Here is a 16485-nt window from a genome sequence, read left to right as displayed (position 1 = left end):
ATCTTAAAAAATGTTGCCATGTTAAAAGCTCAATATAATACAAAAAGGATCTCCAAAGGTAAAAATGCAGTGCTCGTGGTATGAGGAAGAAAAGCCATCCTCTGTCAGTCCTTGTAGAAAGTGATGAAGAGGATGGCTATTGAGAAGAATAGATAAACTGTACTTCTCATACTTTAATTGTATGCCATTTTCCCAACTTCCTTTAAGCATAAGTAAAAGCTCATTTGTTTTTATGCCATTACGCGATAACCTGTGAATTGCCTTTTACAACCCCAATAACTGTTGAAACTGTCAGCTTATTACTGCTGCTCTCTCTGTCCAGTAGACGTATTTGGGTTTTTAGTGAAGATCCCTCTCACAGTAAAAGTTTCTGTACACATCAATAAAAAAGCAAATTTCACAGGTTTTACTTGTATAGAAGATGAACTAAGAAGACGAATAAATATTACAATAAAAGCCCCATAACAAGTTTATCAACTTTACATCTGTCAAACGTGCACATAGCGGATGGTGTCTAATTCATCAAAAAGAATGAAACAGCTTATTGACTTAAAAATGCAGTTTAAAAAAAAATCAAAATGCAAATGTGAAGCTTTTATTTAACAAAAAAGGAAAAGAAAACATGCATACCACGTTTATTTTACTGATTCAAAAACTGAGGAAAAAATGCTTAAAAATGTATCAATGATTAAAGCTTATGAGCTCTGGTTTAAGCACTCCACAGGCTGTAATTCTACACTCATACTTGGGTCTTTCATTGCAAGTTGAAGCTTCTTCTAACCTCCTCAGGACATCGAGACCCTCAACGACTTGACTGCAAAAGAGAAGAAAAGAGATTTAACTTCCCTTTTGAAGCTACGTGAGAGCTGTGGGAATTAAAAAGATGTCTTTCAGCTAAAATCAGATACACCAACCCAAAGGCAACATAGGTCTTATCCATCCATGGCGTTGGCTGTAGGGTGATGTAGAACTGGGATCCATTGCTGTGGGCACCTTTATTAGCCATTCCCAGGATGCCGCGCTTAGTGTGTGAAATGACAAAATTCTCATCTAAAAGAGGGGCAGGCACGTGCAAGTTCAGGTGAACATTTATAGAGGAAGCACAAGTAAATCAATGATGGCTTCTTCTTTTTCTTCTTCTTTTTCTTTAAGGATCACTTCAGTGGATCACACGCTATCGCCTAAATATCTGACACCATTCATGTGGAAAGTTATTTGTAAATATAGTAGATGTTAAAGTGCAGCCATCCCTTTGAAATATAGAACTTTAGCTTTTTGTTTAATATCTTCTGTCGTCCATGAACCTCCTCCTCTTTTCCTCCTGCCTGGCAGCTCCATATTCAACATTCTTTGTCCAGTATATCCACTATCCCTTCTCTGCACAAGTCCAAACCATCTCAGCCTTGCCTCTCTAACTTTGTCTCCAAACTGTTCAACCTGAGCTCTCCCTCTAATATACTCATTTTTAATCATCTCCCTTCTGGTCACTCCTAGTGCAAATTTTAATATCTTCAACTCTGCCACCTCCTGCTCGGCCTCTTGTCTGTTAGTGGCATTGTCTCCAAACAATGCATCATAGCAGCTCTCACTACCATCTCCTACACATTCTCTTTCACTCTCGCTGCTCTCCTTCTGTCACAAACACCCCCGACATTCGTCTCCACCCACTCTACCCTGCCAGCACTGTCTTCTTCACCTCTCTTATTGCTTTGAATGGTTAACCCCAGGCAATTAAACCTATTCACCTTCACTACCTCTGCTCCTTACATATCCATTTTCCACCCATTTCTCTCTCATTAACACACATGTTCTGTCTCGCTTCTACAGACTTTCATTCCTAGTTTGTGCAGTGCGTACCTCCACCTCTCCAGTCTCTCTTCCACTCACTCCCTACTCTCCCTACATATCACAATGTTGTCTATGGACATCATAGTCCAATAGTGTAGTTATATAGTATGTTCTAAACATAACGCTGTAGAGCATACCTTCAAACATTAGCCCGTAGATTGACTCGCCTCCATTTCCTTTCCTCTCTGGAGAAATATCTGCGAAATTTATAGGTACAGCCACAACTGTACTGCTGACTTTAATGAATACATTTAATGAATCCATTAAAACTATCTAAACAATTTATCAACATATTTATGAGAGTGTTTAATATATCACAGATCGTGAAATTTTCTGTATCTATATTTAAGTATGATGTCACATTATATTGATGTTTTTATACATGTGTACCTCCACCCTGCACCCATCCATTGGGCACAATCCGATGAAACAGAGAGCCTTTATAGCAGAGTGGGAAGCCACTCTGTGACAGTCCTTGCTCTCCTGTGCACAGACCCTCAAAGTTCTTGGATGTCTTTGGACAAATATCTGAGAAGAGCTGAGCAGAGCAGAGGAAACATGATATCTGATCACATCTGTAATGATCAAATATTTTCTTATCCGGGAGTTCAATGTTTAGACTGACTGTTTTAAAAGATCATTTGAAAAGTAGCAGGATGCAAATGAGTTTGGATCCTATGCCTTATGTGTCAAAGTTGGCTCACCTCAAACATTAACCTCCCCGCAGCTTCTCCCGCAATCTCAACATCCATGAAGACAAACTGATGCTACAGTGAAAGAGCATAGGCATGTTGAATATTTTATATAGTGAGAGGTGGACTCAAATGCACAATGCAAAATATCTGGAAAGGCATGGAGTTACACCAGACATGAGCAGTACTGCCAGAGATAAAGCGTGTAATCCAAGCAGGTTAAAGTAGCTGACTAAACTCAAGAGACCCAAGGAAAGAAACAGTGAAAAAGAAAGACATAAGCTTAGAACACTGAAAGAAGAATACGAGACTATTTATACACCTCGAGCACTTTTCCCCCCCAAACATGATGTTGTCATCAAATACATTTTTCAACAATAAAGTTTTAATATTGAGTGTGTGCTCCCTTTGGTTATTTTGATTAGGTATAAAATGTGCTGCATCCCAACATTTTTCGAAAGAATCTTACATGAATTGGTTTTCAAATCATATTCACGACTTTAAACAGTCATCAGAAAGATACACTTAATAAGCCACTTTTTTTTTTACTACTGTATTTGGAATCAAAGAGCAAATCAGCACCGTATATTTAGTAAATAAACTGTCTATATCAGGGCTGTCAAACACAAGGCCTGGGGGCCAGAAATGGCCTGGCAAAGACTCCAATCTGGCACACTGGAGAGCTTAGGAAACATGAAGGAGGGTGTAAATTCTGTATTTTTGTATTTTTTTACAGCTTTTCCTACTGATAAATACCTCTCCCATGAACATAGAACACGAAATGAAATAAATGACACTAAAATTCAGCTTTTCAACTATGTACAAGAGAAATTTCTGTTTTTAGCAGAAAAAAATTTATTTTACAGAATTTTTACAGAGGTTCTGTAAAATAATAAAAATATTTTAATATTTTAATGTTTAATAGAATATTTAAATATGGTCAAATGAATTTGAATTTGAGGGCGGCACGGTGGTTAGCACTGTTGCCGCACAGCAAGAAGGTCCTGGGTTCAATTCCAACATCAGGCCGGGGTCTTTCTGTGTGGAGTTTGCATGTTCTCCCCATGTCTGCGTGGGTTCCCTCCGGGTACTCCGGCTTCCTCCCACTGTCCAAAGACATGCAGTTTGTGGGGATAGGTTAATTGGATAATCCAAATTGCCACTAGGTGTGAATGTGAGTGTGAATGGTTGTCTGTCCTTGTGTGTTAGCCCTGTGACAGACTGGCGACCTGTCCAGGGTGTACCCCGCCTCTCGCCCTATGACAGCTGGGATTGGCTCCAGCACCCCCCGCGACCCTGAAAAGGATAAGCGGAAGCGAATGGATGGATGGAAAATGAATTTGACTTCTCTGGTCAACATATTTTTACCTATAATGGATATTTAAGTGACAGTGTTTGCGTGACTTGCCCCAGTTTTCTGGAGGTGTTCGATGTAGTACTCCTCAGCAAGAGTCGTGTAGAAAGCTTGCGGCTGGGTGAAAGTGAAACCCCACTGATTCTTGGCCCAGCTGGCGAGATCCTTTTCATCACCGAGGAGACGGCCGTTCAGAAAGCACATCAGGCTACTGGAGTACTGCCACACTTCACCACGCAGCTCCTTGAATCACAAGTTTGGAACAACAATGAGCGTGCTGTGATTCAGCGTTCCAGAATAGCTGTAATGTCATAAATCACAGCAGTATTTTACTGTGTAGGTTTAGAGCATCAAGAACCCCCAGAAACCTGCTGTCGTCCACACGTTCACCTCCACTATTTATAACACCATCACTCATTTCAGATGATGCCATCAAACAACAACTAAAATTCTATATTTCAAAGGAAAGGCTGCATTTTAACTTCCGCTACATTTACAAATAACTTTTCCACATTAATTAATTATGTCAGTGTCACATTTGTCCATACAATATATTTCTATCTGACAGCAGTCGGGTTGAGTTAACCCCTTACTAAATATTATCATCCTTCTTCAGACTGTAAGAGGCTTAGCACCTGGTACTATGCCTATACTGAGCTCAAATTAGAAAATAGTGATGATGCTTCAAGTATTTGGATGTCCGGTCGAGATGTCCGACAGCAGATATGGAGACCTGTAAAAACACAGTTTTCCAGGCAGGATTAGACTGATATTTTATATGCAGCTTCACATTTATAAGACACAAATATCCTTAAAAGCAGTCTAAAATAGGTCATGTGTTTTTCCTCAGGTATGACCCCAAGTAACATATTCAAATGACCTTTTTTAGAAAGAGCGGATTTCTGTTAATATTATATATAATATTGTGATAGTGCTCTCTCTCTCTCTCGTATTTTCCTGATAACAACAATAATACTGAAATAATGTTTCATGGTCCTGGGTATTTCAGTTTTTTTGAGTTTTGGGATGTTTTGAGTTTTCTGCGAGCTCATGTTTTTTTGATTTTGTAATTTGATGTCCTTTGTCCTTTCAGTGCTTGCTCCCCTGTGTTTCCAGTCTGTGTTCCTCATTCAGTCACATAATCTTTAGTTATCATCTTTTGTGATCCAATTCTGTCTCCCCAGTTTGTCGTGTCTCCATGTTTCTTTATTGCTGCGTCATGTCTTAATCCTGATTTCATCCATTCATCCATCCATTCCCTTCTGCTTATTCTTTTCAGGGTCACTGGAGCCTAATCCAGCTGTCATAGGGCGAGAGGCAGGGTACACCCTGGACAGGTCGCCAGTCTGTCACAGGGTTAATCTTGACTTGTGTATGTTATTTACTCTTTTATTTTTGATAGTAGATAACGTTTATGTGTCAAACTTTGTCTACCAGAGAGTGAAACCTGACATGATGTATTGCAGCCAAGGTATTTACACTTGATGTAAATGAGGACCTAGTGCAACTATAGTAATGTCTTTTGGCTTTCATATGAATGGCTTAAGATTACGAATGTTTAAGGTTCTGCATATGTTAGCAAGGTGTGTTATTGCATTGTAGGCTTCATGATTATCCAAAATTAATTTTCACTTCAGGTCAGTTGGGATAAGTGATTAATAGAGGGAATTTTAGAAGAGAAACTATTCCACCATATAATCCTCTAATATGTTTATATGGAACAGCTGACTTGTACAACGTGCAAAAGAACACAAAACATTATTTAACATAAGATCACAAGTTTCTCCATAACCTCGGACCTCCATCTCTCTCTGACCTTCTGCACATTGCCACTCATTCACACTTGGAGTTACTCCTCGCCCGACCACTCTGGGCATTAGGGCTTTCCGCCAAGTGGCCCCTTGTCCTTGGAGCTCTCTCCCGCACCACATTCACAACATTGAGTCGTTCCCTATCTCTAAAGCCAGCCTTAAAACACATCTTTTGAAGCTTAGCTATTCTGTTTCATTTTAATTTTAAGATAAGATAAGCTAGAACTTTATTAATCCCTCGGGTGGGTTCCTCTGGGAAATTCGATTTCCAAAAAGCACAGCACCGACAGAAGTTACAGAATATTTTAAATATATATATATATATATATATATATATATATATATATATATATATATATATATATATATATATATATATATATATACATACAGAGACAGAGACAGATATAAATAAAATATACGAAGGGGATAAATAGAATAAATAGGAATAAAAATAAAATAAAAATACAAGTGAATTGCACATTTTATTATGCTTTGAGTTTTAATTCTATGATTTCTTTCTAACTGCTTTATTTTATCCATACTGTGATTTTCGTATTTAATTGCTTGTAAAGTGTCTTTAAGTATTTCTAAAGCTCTCCATAAATACAATGCGTTGTTGTTATTATTATTGAATCCTCAGTATGAGGACTGAGTGAAGAGTTCAAGGACAAAGAACTTTGACATTGCGCTCACAGCTTTGCGTTAATGCAAAGCACTGATTACGCACTTGTTTGGATAACATCTCTCCTTCCTAAAAAATAAACCCTACTTATAACAACAATCAAAACCACAACATGCCCAAGTGTTGTATGTTGTGCAATTTTTCCATATATTGTGTGCTGCAGATTTTGTGAATCACATCTACATGACTTGTTTAAATATTCTCCTCCAGAAAGTGAAATTTCTACACATACATATACAATAAAGGCCAGCCGCAAAAATATTCCTGTTTACAACTTTCAGTCACAAAGTGGACTTTGTGCCACTTGAGTAGCTCCAGCAGCTTTGTAACATCAGAAGCCAGCTCTGCATGGTGCAGACATGAGTAAATCTTGCTTTAATTTTCCTTTTTCTCAAAGCACTGCTCTTCTCTTATCAGTTCTCCTACCCCACCTTTTCTTGACCTTGATGATGTTAGGAAAAAGAGATAGGAAGGGCTTTTGGAATGCACCCTGATCATCATTGCTCCCCGTGTCTAATTTCTCAGCTGTTTCCACTTCCCCGAGTGTTCTCTGTGTCTGTGTTTTTGTGTATGTATTGCTTCAGTCTTCCCTTGTCCTTGTTCTGATGTCTGTTGCCCTCCATCATGTGTTCCCTGTCAAATTCTGTTTGGCTTTTGTTTTCAATCCACCATTAAATACCTTATGTTAAATCCTGCCTGCTGTGTATGATAATAATTTCAGGTTATTATCTCAAACTTTTGAGTTATCTATGAGTAAGATGAAATTAAGAGAAACTAATCAACAATTTTGATGCACAGATGGAAAAAAAATAGTTGAATCTATTAAAAATGTCCAAGAATTTGATCTTTGAGCTCATTCTTCTTTCAGCTGCTCCTTTTAGGATTTTGCCACAGCACCTCATCTGCTTGCATTTCAGATCACATACATAGAACTTGGCGACAGTGGGAAAGAAAAGCACCATTGTAACAGGAAGAAACCTCTGGCAGGATCAGGCTTAAGGAGCCAAGAAATGTTTGGTTGCTCAAGACAAATATAACCTCAAAGATTATGCATCTAGAACGCCTAGTGTTACTTTCTTTTTAATTTTTTAAAATTAATTTCAGTGTTTGGTTTAGCATCTTATTATCATTATCATTATTATTATTATCAGGGAAAGTATTTATCAAGGGGCAGGTTTAAGTTTTAGTTTTTACCAGTTTTTACAAAGCAAAAAACATTTTGTTACATACCTTCTTCTTGTCGCAGAGATACCCGTGCCACTCAAATTCAAAAAGTGGCCTAATTTCTGGATCCAGAAACGCCGTAGGAAACTGCAGTTTTAGTCCCTGTTAAGCAGAGTGGACAAATACGGGTGAAAGGTCAAAAGGTTAGGTGAAATTAAACCAGAGAAAGCGTTAGTTTACCTCGGCGATGCTTTTAGCAACGTGGAAACTGCAGTCTTTAAACACACCCACAATTTCAATGAGTATTTTTGAGTCCATGGTTGAAAAGAGAGCGACAGTAAACGGTGCCTCGTATCCATAGCAACGAGGATTTGAAGGCGCTTTAATATGACGTCTTATTTAGCCCGCCGGGTTTCGACCGACTCTGTGGACTGTTTCCTTCATTGCTACTTTGTCCTTCATAATTTATTGTTTATTTAAAGCTAAATTAATCTGTTAATAAATATAACGACTATCACCTTGTAGATGAAATGTAAAGCTCTCATCCACTTTGTTTTCAGAGCAAAGCCAATTAATGCAGAAACAAGGCAGTGTTAGTACGTAGACCTTTAACAAAATGGGACGCGGCCCAATGGCGCCACAGTTCGAAAACTCCGACTTGCTGTACAGTTTTTGTTGTTGTAACATTGGGGGTTTTAAAATACATTTCTCCGTTTTTAATTGTTTAAAATCCAATTGTGTGTAAATATGGGCGTTCAGGATTTGTGGTCTATCATGGAGCCGGTTCGTGAGTCGGTGCCTCTGTACAGTTTGAGTGGAAAGACGCTGGCAGTCGACCTGAGTTTGTGGGTGTGCGAAGCCCAGCACGTCCAAGCAATGATGGGGAGAGTCACGAAGCCCCATCTGAGGTAATGTCCCCATAATAAACTCATCGCGCTGTTGCTTCCAAGTAACTATAAATTTAAAAGCTTTTCTTACTCCACGCTGTGTCCAGGAATTTATTTTTCAGGGTATCGTCCCTCACACTGATGGGGGTGAAACTCGTGTTTGTTATGGAAGGAGAGGCTCCAAAAATTAAAGCAGAAACCATGAACAAGAGGACAGAAACAAGATATGGAGGCTTCAAGAAGAGCACTGCTCCGAAGTTTGAAACAGGCACCAGCAGGGGGCGCTTTAAAGCCGTGCTGAGAGAGGTAGGTCTGTAATCTCCTGCTCAAAAGAAAACGTCTGTGGTTATCTCTGCCCACTTTTCAGCTTGCTACGACGGCATTTTTTTTTAAGACGGTACAATTTAGATGAAAAAGCAAGATCTGTCAAGTTTAGAGAAAAATGTAAAATGATAAATATAAAAACAATGATGAGAAACCACCATTTTACTAGAAAAAAATGGTCAAACTTAGAGAAAACCATATAAATTCCATAAAAGAAGAAAATAAAAAAATGTCAAAGAAATTTTTAAATTTGGAGGAACAACATGAAGTTATAAGGACAAAAATAGCAAACTGGCAAGAATTAAGGTCAGATTTAGAAGTTTTGAGAAAAAAGTTAGATTTTTGAGAAATAAAGAAAAAACAACAATAAACATGTACAGAAACATTTTTATATTACACCTATAGGAAATAACTGGCAAATTTACTTGAAAATATGAAAGTCTATTTGAAAATTTTATGACAAATTGTGATTTTTTTTGTCAGGCAACAATATTTTTATTTACCTTTTCATGGTTAAGTTGTAAATAAAAATCAAATATTTGAACTCCTGGGATAAATTTCTCATTTGTAATTGTTACCTCCAGTGGCCTTACATCTCTTTGTACTCCCTCTGTAGTGTGCAGAGATGTTGGACTACCTGGGTGTACCTTGGGTGACAGCTGCTGGAGAGGCTGAGGCCATGTGTGCCTACCTGGACTCACAGGGCCTGGTGGACGGCTGCATCACTAACGATGGAGACGCTTTCTTGTATGGAGCCCGTACTGTGTACAGGAACTTCAACATGAACAGTAAAGTATGTCTGTGGAAGTTAATCTTAAGAAAAACCTCTTTGGAGTAATAAGATGCAGTTACTTGTGTAAATACGCTACAGATGGTTTGGAAATCCTGCAGCCTTGAAGCTATCATTCACTGACCTACGTGTATTTTATACTGCAGGACCCTCAGGTGGACTGTTACCAGACTTCTCGAGTGCAAACAGACTTAAATCTGTCCAGAGAGAATCTTGTCGGTCTGGCCATTCTCCTTGGCTGTGATTATATTCCCAAGGTAGTGAAGACACCTTAATCTGAAATTGGCTAAAGGAAAATCTGTAGTATCAATGCTTTTTGTTTACTGAATGCTTTCCTGTTTCCATAAGGGCATACCAGGTGTTGGCAAAGAGCAGGCTCTGAGGCTCATTCAGACGCTGAAAGGACAAACACTCCTACAGAGGTAGAAAACACAAACACCCGTGAATGTAGCTAAGCAGTTTCTCTCTGAGTAGCCCGAGTTAAAAGTTGTGTTCGTGTTCTTTCTGATAACTACAGGTTCATCCAGTGGAATGAAGAGACCACAGAAGTGTTTGAAGGAGGTGTAAAGAAGGTTCCTCACTGCAACTTGTGTCGACATCCTGGTGAGTGGTGCCCTGCTTTGAACTCTGACCTCCACTCCTGATCCTGTGGCTATTTTAAAGCCTTTTAAACTGTCACGTCAAAACATGCAAGTATGTGAGAGATTTCAGCATCTGAGACCCCTTACTGACTGTTATTCTTTCGTTATCAGGATCAGCTAAGACTCACGAGTCCCGCGGATGTGTGCTCTGCGGCAGTAATCGCTTCTGTCAGCCTCAGGATTTCGATTACCAGTGTCCGTGTGACTGGCACCGCTACGAACAGACTCGCCAGGCCTTGTCTTTTGAGGCAAACATCAGGAGGTGAATGGCAATTCAGAATGTCAAAGCTGATTTTCTGCTATTTAATAACTATTTAACTAAACAGACAAGTTCTTATTTGCAGGAAAACACTGGCGAGTCAGCATTTTCCTTTCACTGAGGTACATTTTGATCTTTCTTTTTTATTTTTTATTATAACTTGACAAATAATTGGAGTAATTTTTAATGCTTAAACCATGTCTTGCAGATCATTCGTGAGTTTCTGGTTTCCAAAGATAAGCCTGTGTCACATTTTAAGAGGAGGAAGCCGAATATGCTGCTGATCCAGGTTAATGGGTTTGTAAATTATTAAGTGTAAGGTCATCTGTTCGGCGGGCTGTGTGTAAACATTTACGTTTTGTGTCTTTAGAAATTCGCCTATGATAAGATGGAGTGGCCGAAGCACTACACCAGCGAAAAGGTGCTAGTGTTGATGACCTACGCTGAGCTGATGAACCGAAAATATGGAACAGACATGTCCTGCCAAGTTGAGCCCATCCGGTAGTGTTACAGTTTTTAATGTCAGATAAGTTATCACTTTTATGATATTGTTATTATAACAGCTTTACATCCTTAACTTTCAACCTTTTTTTCATGCTAAAGAATATTTAAACCAAGAGTGAGGAATGGCGTTGCTTGCTTTGAAGTCATCTGGAGAACACCAGGTCAGTTTAAATCCCATGATGGGGAAAAAAGTATAATTTACTCACAGCATACAATAGAAGGGGAAGAAAAGTGACACTCAAGAATAAAAAGCTGATTTGAGTGACAGGAGTACTGTGTTTAGTGGAGGTTGGGGTGTAGGGTGCTCGTCACCGAGTCGTCTGTTAGTGACTGGCTGTGAGGTGGGGTTCAGAGGTGACAGATCAGTCACAACAGGCACTAGGTGCTAAAGTGGCTTCCTCCTCTGAGCTGGGAAATCTGTCATATTAAAGCCCCCTTAACTAACAAGCCCGTCTGATGTGAGTGGCCTCAGAAAATCTCAGCTAACTTAGATTGTTCTACATCAGAGGAAGGTGTTTTTATGCACGGGCCTCCTGACAGGCAGTTTCATGGCTGGGTAAGGCCTGTCCCGACAAATTAAGCAAATAAAGGATCTGGAGTGTATTCCAAGTGTTCAACGTGTATTTTTTAGCTTTTCACTGCAACTCTCAATATGAGCCACAAAAGAGATGCCAGTGTAAGTGAAGGAAGCCAACTGCTCCTTCCTCACAAGGGGTTGCCACACCAGGGAGCTCCAAATGTTTAATGTGACAGAGGTTTTTATCCCAGATAAAGCCATCATTAGACTAAAACAAAACAAACTAAAAGATCTCAGCAAAATAAACCTGTTAGAGAGTTTGCAAAATATTTAGGCATGGCCAAATCTAAAATCTGGTGCAGTCTTAAAAATAATTAGTGAACTGATCAGCTCAGCAACACCAAAAGGACTGCAAGACCACAGAAGACAGCTAAAGTACATCATGACAGACTCATTTCCATGGCTAAGAAAAACAACTCCAAAACATGGTCTACAATCAAGAGGCACCTTCATGAATGGATATAGAGGGATCATTAACAACGTGCAACCCACTAGTTACACTCAAGAACAAGAGGGCCAAATTAGACATTAGACATAAAACCAAGATTAACTTGTACCAGGATTACGAGAAGAGAAAGAGAAAATGGCTAAGTATCCAAAGTACATCAGATCATCTGTCAAGCATGGTGGAGGTAATGTTATGACATGGGCTTGTATGGCTGCCGGTGTAACTAATTTACAAATGTTTATTGATGATGTGACTGCTGATAGATGTAGGATTTGGCCAAATGCTGCAAAGTGGATCAGACAGTGCTTCACAATTCAAATCGATAATGACCCAAAGCATAGTGCAAAAGCAACCCAAAAGGTTGGTGAACAATAGGCAAAGAAATTGGATATTCAGACGGTGCCTAGCAGAGCATTTCAAGGGAGGAAACAGCCATTCATTGACTGCAAAGGATTTTACCAAAGTATTCAAAACAATCATCATTTAAATGATAAATTTGTTCAGTTAATTTTGAACTTCTGAAAACAGGGAACTGTGCATAAAAGCGGCTGACACTACAGGATTTTTGTACAGCCTCTTGAATTTAAGCTGAAAGTCGTCTCTACAATCACATCTTGATTGTTTGATTTAAAACAATGTGGTGGCGTACGTAAGCAAAACTACAAAAACTGTCATAACTACTTTTTTTTTTTCAGCTAACTGTATCATCATCTGATAATTTTGTCATGGTTTAAAATAAGTAAATAATATGTAAATAAGTTGCATATTAATCTAAAAATAGCTTAATTTCACAAGGACATTGTCTCTCAAAATTTCTACTTCCTGGTGCTTTAATAACAAGAACAAAAGTGCTGAGAACTGCAATGATCAGTGAACAGGACATTAATGGACATTTAGATATTTGAATTTATTACTCACTTTTTAAGGCAAAAAATATGAAAAGTTTGAGGAGTTTAAATACTTCAGTGTGAGAAGTTGGAGCTGATGTTGATGTCTGTTCTGCAGAACATTTTGTGTTTCCTGAGGATCGGCCTGCAGAGGAACAGCGTGAGGTGAGGACGGTGGAGGAGGAGTCTCTGTTTCGTGTGGCCTACCCTGAGCTGGTGGAGACCTACCTCAGACACAAAGCTCTGGCTGAAGAGAACAAGACAAAGAGTAAGACAGAGATTTATGATATCCACTTTAAATGCACAAAGTCCATTTTAGCTATGTGCTTTACATCATTAAAGCACATGTCTCTGCTATGACAAGGCCATCCTGATCAAGGACACTTGCATCTTAAACTTGCGTCTCAACACTGTTTATTAAAGCAGCTGGGACACATACAAATGTAGCTGGTTCACAGCAGAGGCCTTGATTCAGCAATCTCATAGGCTCTGTTTTCATTTTATACAAACTGAGCTTTGAACACACAAATCATCACTGCTATCTAGATGTAATTCCTAGTTTGCAGGAAAACTAGGCACAGACACTGAAAAAGTATTAGGATTAACAGGAAACTAATTCAGATAATCTTCTGATAACATGTCTTCTTTTACAGAAAAGAAGCCAAAAAGTAAAAAGGAGAAGCCCTCGGATGGTTTATCAGACCTCTTGGCTCAGATGACTCTTCAGAGTTCCTCTTCATCGAATTCTATGACTCAACAGCCAAAGCTGCTCCCTACGTTGGCAAGCACAGATGAACCAGAGGTTGTGATTTTGGACACACCGGTGAACCATAAGCAGAATGAAAGAGGAAAAGATGATCGCTCCAGCCTGAGTGATTGCCCCAATACTCCTCTGTCTCGTGCTGACTCTGAGCCAGTTGCTTCACCTTCTGTCTCTGCTGTAATTGAAGCGCTACACCTGAGTGATATCGACTGGGATGCTTTGTCCTTCACATCCTCTCCATCCCAACAAGCAGCTACCAGCCACTCCACTGGTCCAGAGCTAAATAAAACCACAGACAGTGAAACAGAGAGTCAAAAAACGGAGCAGAAAATCTCACCTGATGTCAAACCAGTAGACTCCAGATCTGCTCCAGAGCTCTGTTACTCAGAGTGTCCTCTAAGGGAGCGGGTGCTCATGAAGAATACAGCCAAAATCGTGAATCAGGTATGCAATGATGCAGTCAAGTCAAAACCCAGTGGACACATTTCCAGTGGGGTTAGCAAAGAATCTGCTGTTAAGAAAAATGAAGCACGTGCAGAAAAAACCCAGATAGAAAAGCCAGGTGCCCCGGCTCAAAGTAAAGCCAGAGACACATTTAACAACTCCAAAAAGCCGCCACACAAATATAAATTTGTCAGGACAGCTATTCAGTCATTAGTTGTCCCACCACAGAGGTGCCACTCTAACCCAGGTACAAGTGACAAGAAGGACGAGAGCATGCCACAGACCACCAAAAAGAGTGTGTGTATGAGCGTTCGTTCATCCAGTGAGGACAGCGACGTGGAGAACCAGAAGTGTGGACCTCAAAGACGGACAAAAACAAAACCTAAACACAAACTCAAAGGCAGCTTTGTTTCAGACTTCCCTCTGAAACCAGTTGCTTCACACGCAGCGACCCAAGCAACTGCAAAACCCGCTCGGAGCCTTCATTTAGCAAGACAAAAACCTCAGAGCAAACATTTTGAAAATAACAGCACACCTGTATCAACTGAAAACAACTGCCAGGATGTCCCAGCAGCTGATGTGGGTGCCAACATGTTCCTTCCCACTCCAGCCTCACCCATCACCGTGTCAGAGAGCGACGACTCTGTAATTTGTAGTGAGAGTCCGCTGCCACTGGCAGAGAGACTGAGGCTGAAATTTCAGAAGTAATCAGTGTGGTTACACGACAAAGGACAAAAACATGTAAGCTGTTGCTCTTTTAACACTGAAAGTTTACTCTGGACTTTGGAAACACTTGTAACATAAGCTCAAATATTAGATATGGAAGCTTGTGTTTTTTTTGTTGCCACTAAAAAAAAATCCAAAAACCTTTTACAGTATATAAGTCAAGATTTCAGGTTATCTCAAAATTTCAAATTAATAATGGGATATTTCAAGTTATTTTCTTCTACGTTTGAGTCAGGAAGTTGAAATTTTGAGATAATAATCCAAATTTTTGACTTTCCAGTGGCAGAAACAAGCTTCCATAATAAATGTAAAACCACACTCAGCAGAAACTTTTTCTGTCACTAAAAAAAAAATAATTTTTTCCCATCCATAATCCAAAAATTTGTGATAATAACCTGAAATTTTAAGATAGTAATCCCCAAATTTCTGGATATTTTCTCAAAATTCCAACATAACAACTTGAAATTTCATGTTATTTTCTCAGATGTTTGATACAGTAAGGTCAAATTTTGAGATAATAACCAGAAATTTTAATGAATTAAAAACACTCAACAGAATATGACTTAAGTATGGAAGCTTGTTTCCGCCATTGGAAAAAAACCAAAAAAAAAAAACCAAACCCCACATTGTTTTCATCCTTAAGTCAGTTACTGGTTATTATTTCAAAGTTTCACCTTACTAACTCAAACCTCTGAGAAAATGACTCAATATAGAGCATATTAATTATTAATATTAAAAATGTCTGCTTTTCATTGTCTCACAATTATGATTCTAATATCTTTGAGTTACATTTTCAGTCTTTTAATGTTTTATATACGAACCTGTTAACCAAGAAACGTAAATAGATTTTGCCATAAGCTTACTGTGAATGAAGCTTTCTCTAAAACAGAGGAGACCACTGTGCACAAATAAAGTTTAACATATTTAATACTAATGAAAAATGAGGTTTAATTTTAATGCACCAGAAGGAGGTTTTGGATATGCAGAGTGTTAAATACTCACTGATGGCACCACATGTGCTCATTTTCTCCCACCGCTGTTTGACAGAGCTGCAGGGAGGAGACCCTGCAGCTGACAGGAGGCACGGAGGAGGCTGAGCCATTGGATTTTTACAACCCACCAGAGTTGGTCCCCTTGATCCTGAGTGAGGCCTCACACCTTTTCAGACATGAAAGGTCTGGCAGGAGCTTGGTGACAGCTGCATCCTCTGCCCAAATAACAACTCTGTCCTATAACACTGGCTCTTTAATCTTATTTGTTTTATATTATTATTAGAACAAAAGCTTAGGACATAAAATATTAGTTTTTCATGTCCAGTTGGTGTGGTAAAGTAGAGTTAGTGGGATTTGTACACATTTAAAGGAGGTTGAAGTACAAGGACAGTCACTTTTAGGAATTTCCAGACAGGATAAAGAGTTTGGCTCTGCAAGTTTATCTTTTTCCAAAGTTCTGGTCTTTATTTATTTATGTTAACGTCCACGCTGAAGACACAAGCAGGCTTGCTTTGCCTGAGAAGCGTGAAGATCCCAGGTGAAGCAGCATCCTTCATTAGACAAATCACATCAAACTGATAATTGTCGTCAGGGAGACTTTAAAGTGTAAAGGAATCTAATTATTTTTCTTTCTATCACATTATCCCTCTATTTAGCCTTATTCACACCCCAGTGATAGACTAACGAAC

General features: G+C 39.1%; 2 protein-coding genes across 3 annotated transcripts; one reads left to right on the top strand and one right to left on the bottom strand.

Annotated features, from left to right (window-relative positions):
- Window positions 1-248: 248 nt before the first annotated feature.
- ppil6 (peptidylprolyl isomerase (cyclophilin)-like 6) lies at window positions 249-7956 on the bottom strand. 2 transcript variants are annotated; one of them, XM_004568811.2, is made up of 8 exons: window positions 7846-7956; window positions 7621-7716; window positions 3949-4137; window positions 2553-2615; window positions 2239-2386; window positions 1986-2045; window positions 915-1050; window positions 249-814 (listed from the first exon to the last, which is right to left on the bottom strand). In XM_004568811.2, exons 1-8 carry the CDS (start codon window positions 7870-7872, stop codon window positions 682-684), a joined length of 852 nt encoding a protein of 283 aa, XP_004568868.1. In that variant the 5' UTR covers window positions 7873-7956; the 3' UTR covers window positions 249-681. The 2 variants fall into 2 exon arrangements, with proteins under 2 accessions (XP_004568868.1, XP_004568867.1); XM_004568810.2 differs by having other exon boundaries at window positions 255-814; window positions 7795-7956.
- A 28-nt stretch (window positions 7957-7984) lies between these two features.
- On the top strand, window positions 7985-15971 carry gen1 (GEN1 Holliday junction 5' flap endonuclease). The gene is made up of 14 exons (XM_004568812.4): window positions 7985-8462; window positions 8549-8747; window positions 9382-9558; window positions 9702-9812; window positions 9904-9977; window positions 10073-10158; window positions 10308-10458; window positions 10541-10577; window positions 10664-10744; window positions 10826-10956; window positions 11059-11120; window positions 12990-13139; window positions 13525-14819; window positions 15852-15971. The coding sequence occupies exons 1-13, from the start codon at window positions 8302-8304 to the stop codon at window positions 14784-14786; spliced, it is 2682 nt and encodes an 893-aa protein (XP_004568869.2). The 5' UTR covers window positions 7985-8301; the 3' UTR covers window positions 14787-14819; window positions 15852-15971.
- Window positions 15972-16485: the final 514 nt, after the last annotated feature.

This window comes from Maylandia zebra, linkage group LG15, assembly GCF_041146795.1.
Source record: "Maylandia zebra isolate NMK-2024a linkage group LG15, Mzebra_GT3a, whole genome shotgun sequence".
Taxonomy (NCBI): Eukaryota; Metazoa; Chordata; class Actinopteri; order Cichliformes; family Cichlidae; genus Maylandia; species Maylandia zebra.
The sequence above is the reverse complement of the archived record's forward strand: the minus strand, read 5'-3'. Positions and strand labels throughout refer to the sequence as shown.

Excerpts from the sequence above, each read along its gene's own strand:
- ppil6 (XM_004568810.2), bottom strand. The coding sequence starts at position 7,872 with ATGGACTCAAAAATACTCATTGAAATTGTGGGTGTGTTTAAAGACTGC. Across the intron at positions 2,616-3,948 it reads AACACCTCCAGAAAACTGGG|CATCAGTTTGTCTTCATGGA; the intron begins GCAAGTCACGCA and ends CTTTCACTGTAG. Across the intron at positions 2,387-2,552 it reads CGGGGAGGTTAATGTTTGAG|CTCTTCTCAGATATTTGTCC; the intron begins GTGAGCCAACTT and ends TGCTCTGCTCAG.
- gen1 (XM_004568812.4), top strand. The coding sequence starts at position 8,302 with ATGGGCGTTCAGGATTTGTGGTCTATCATGGAGCCGGTTCGTGAGTCG. Across the intron at positions 10,159-10,307 it reads CAACTTGTGTCGACATCCTG|GATCAGCTAAGACTCACGAG; the intron begins GTGAGTGGTGCC and ends TTTCGTTATCAG. Across the intron at positions 10,957-11,058 it reads TGCCAAGTTGAGCCCATCCG|AATATTTAAACCAAGAGTGA; the intron begins GTAGTGTTACAG and ends TTCATGCTAAAG.